This window comes from Charadrius vociferus, unplaced genomic scaffold (genome assembly GCF_000708025.1).
Source record: "Charadrius vociferus isolate BGI_N301 unplaced genomic scaffold, ASM70802v2 scaffold771, whole genome shotgun sequence".
NCBI classification, from domain to species: domain Eukaryota; kingdom Metazoa; phylum Chordata; class Aves; order Charadriiformes; family Charadriidae; genus Charadrius; species Charadrius vociferus.
Genome location: NW_009646855.1, coordinates 20,014 through 23,306, shown reverse-complemented (window position 1 = coordinate 23,306; position 3,293 = coordinate 20,014). Strand labels below are relative to the sequence as shown.

General features: G+C 37.3%; 1 protein-coding gene across 1 annotated transcript in view; it reads left to right on the top strand.

Annotated features, from left to right (window-relative positions):
* The window catches only part of LOC104294649 (splicing regulatory glutamine/lysine-rich protein 1-like), a 38,707-nt gene that overhangs the window by 24,199 nt on the left and 11,215 nt on the right, over positions 1 to 3,293 (top strand). Inside the window, exons 8-9 of the mRNA XM_009894276.1 lie at positions 747 to 866; positions 3,205 to 3,292. Coding sequence (XP_009892578.1) covers positions 747 to 866; positions 3,205 to 3,292 — 208 coding nt within the window. The remainder of the gene's footprint in view (positions 1 to 746; positions 867 to 3,204; position 3,293) is intronic.

Below are 3,293 nucleotides of genomic sequence, written 5' to 3'. Positions count from 1 at the left end.
CCTTCTGGCCATGCTTCTTTTGATGCAGCCCAGGATATGGTTGGCCTGGGCTGCGATTGTGCATTGCTGGCTCATGTTGAACTGCTTGTCAATCAGCACGCCCAGGTCCTTCTCCTCAGGACTGCTCTCCAGCCATTCTCTGCTGGGCCTGTATTTGTGCTTGGGATTGCCCCAGCCCCAACTTTGAAGCAAAGCTGTAAGTAAAAAATTATTGCCTCCCTTCTCATCTTGGTATGTCTTGAGCTGCAGAAGACAGGTGGAGCTGGTATTTTTTGTATCTCCCTGTTCTTCAGGATTTATTGAGTAATACAGATGAATTTCTCTCTTTGATAAGTTTAACTTCATCGTACCTTAACCTCTCAGGTTGGAGAACAGATGCCAGTTAAAGCCTTCTTTCTTCATTGACCAAGACTGCAATAAGTCACTGGGCCTGGAAAAGAAGAAAAATGTAACCAATTACTTTTACAAGCTGCTAGAAATTGTCTATAGTAGATTTTATGCACTAGATTTACTAAGCACGCCTATCCTAATATGTTATGAATTTATATTTTCCAGGATATTGTACTGATGAAACTTAAATTATCCATATTTACAGAAATTTTGGTAGGCAGTATATTACTGAGGTGTAACTATATAATTTTATGTAGCAAGGCAATATTTACGTGGGCTTTTTTCCCTTCTTGGTTGACCTAATTTTTATGAAGTTTCAATATTAAAATATTTTTCTTCTGGTATTGTTGATATAGATGTAGATCTGGCAACAGATCGCTCTCAAGACACAAGGACAGACGCAGATCCAGAAGTCCCCTGAAAAAACGGTCTAGATCTAGGGAAAGGCGGAAATCAAGAAGTCGCTCTCATTCTCGGTGAGTTCCATTCCTAAGAAATAATACTACTGTTCTCAGCAGACAGTACAACAAAGGTTTTGAAAAAAATCTAACAAACCTTTTGGATGATGGCAAAGGATGGAATCTCTAAATGCTTTAGCCTGTCTATAGGCTTTGTTTGTGAGACAAAAGAATAGAAAGTAATTTTTTATGCTGAGTGTACTGATTTTGACTGGGATATGGTTAATTTTCTTCATAGTAACTCATATGGTGCCTATGGGAGTTAAACCACAACACTGAGGTACATAAACTTTGATACCAAAGTCAAGTCTACATTTATGCCAACGTGCAAGCTGATCGAAAATAGGTAACTTGAATTGTCAGAATTTAACCAACAGATTAGGTATGTTCTGTGTAGCCTGTGCCAACACACAAAAAAGTGGATAATCATTCTTCAGCCTTCTCAACTGATATAGATTGGATTCAGGCTGAACTTGATCCCACATTCTGAGACAAATATAAAGTTTTTGTGCACGAGCTTTTATTTTTTCCTTTGGCCATTTCATATTGGCCATACGCTGCTGTAAGCACAAATGCATGTCTGTTATGTGACATGTTTACATTTCAGGATCCAATACATCTATATTTTACCTAGTCTATTAATTTTTAAGTCTGATTGTCTAATTATTGAACTGTGAAATTCCAACAAGATAATTCCTTTATCTCCTTGGATGATAATGTCATTTTCTGGGGGATGAAATAGTGAATATTCACAAAACAAAAGTGCCTATGAAAGCAGCTTCATGAATAGAAGCCTTGGTGCTTTAATTTCTGTTTCATCTCTGTAATTCCCCTGACTCACCTAAAGGGAGCTTCATACTTAGGTTGTGCAGTTGTCTCTTGTTTTCTGAGGGGAGAAGTTTTGTGGGAAAGAAAACTGCAAATCTGTGGACCTCAGTGGGAACAGTTAGGAGTAGGCTATATATCTGGGCTTCGTTGATGGATCCTTTTGACTCTGCTGTTGTCTGGAGCTTCTTGAGATATCTGCTCACTGAAAGGGGCAAGTCCAATGAAATATCTGTGATAAATAACTGGAAGGCACTTCTTGGGTCATTGTGAGAACCCTTGCTATTGTAGGGATTGTGTGCTGTTTCATCTTTATGATCTTGCATTCCTTCTGTGAGACATCTAAAGAGGTATTTGCCAAAACCTGATGGGAACCAAAGCCTACTATTTATTAGTAGTCAAACACTTGTTCCAATGAAGAAAGGTGGGGGGCTGTGTGTAGGGCCTTTCATGTCTGATGGAGTCTCTGAGAATTTTTAAAAATCCTAGAATAGGTACCAATACCAATAGACACAGCAACTTCTGTCAATCTGGTTCTCTTGGACATGAAAAGGCCTGCTGATCAACAACTTCTCTTGTGCTTTCTCCTGTTTCTCTCTCTGAGCAATTGTTCATTTTCCTATGTCCTAGAGGCAGGTCTAGGAGTTGTGTGTGTCTCTGCTAGAAAAGAAAGATGACTCAGTTTCGTGCTTCCAAATAATCTTTTACCAAAATGTTATCTTTCAGCCAAAGCTGTGATCTAATAAAAATTTATTTGACGTGATTACTAGAACATCCATTGGAATTTTCCTCACTGTTTTTATGAACATGTATCATTCTGCCTATCCCAAAGAAGCTGACTTGTTCTGTTACCTTGCTTCTGTTTTTATTGTCTTACCAATTTTTCAGTAATTTTAAAATTTCTAATGACATTACAGATGATTGAATTGACTTGGTTGAGTTTTGACCTTACATTTGCTTTTTGAGGGAATTTGAAATTTTATCCCTGTTTTCTTGTTTTGGTTTACTAATTGATGTTGGAATTCCAAGCAGTTCCAGGATATTTATGTGAGAGAATGCTGTAGAATAAAGGCTTCTGTCCAGTCAGCTGTCATTATTTATGTGGGGGTGGTTATTCTACAGTCCATTTTACGTGGACACACTTTTAGTAAAAAATGGATTTATAAATTGTAGAGTTTGTCTCACTCCTGACAAAATGTAGAAAATATATGCATGTATAGTAACGTAGCTGTGAGGTGAAAAGACATATTCTTTCAAAATGTAATAATATCACTTTGAAGGTCAGAGTTTGATTTTATTTTTGACCACCTCCTTCCCCAATTTGGTTTCCAAATTTTTCTTAGCTATATAGGGGTGGAACATTGAAACATTGATCAGGGGTGGAAAATTGAAATTTGAGTAATTACAGTTTTTCAGCAGAAACACACTTTTTTTTTTTTCTTGAACAATTAAGATATGCTAAAGAGTTAGTGGTAATTTTTATTGGAAAGTTCAAAGATGAATTAATGGATTTGTGTTTGGCTTTTCACAGGGACAAGAAAAGAGACAAAGAAAAGGCCAAAGAAAAAGAAAAGGCCAAAGAAAAGGAGGAGAGAGTCTGGGACAGAGACAAAGAAAGGG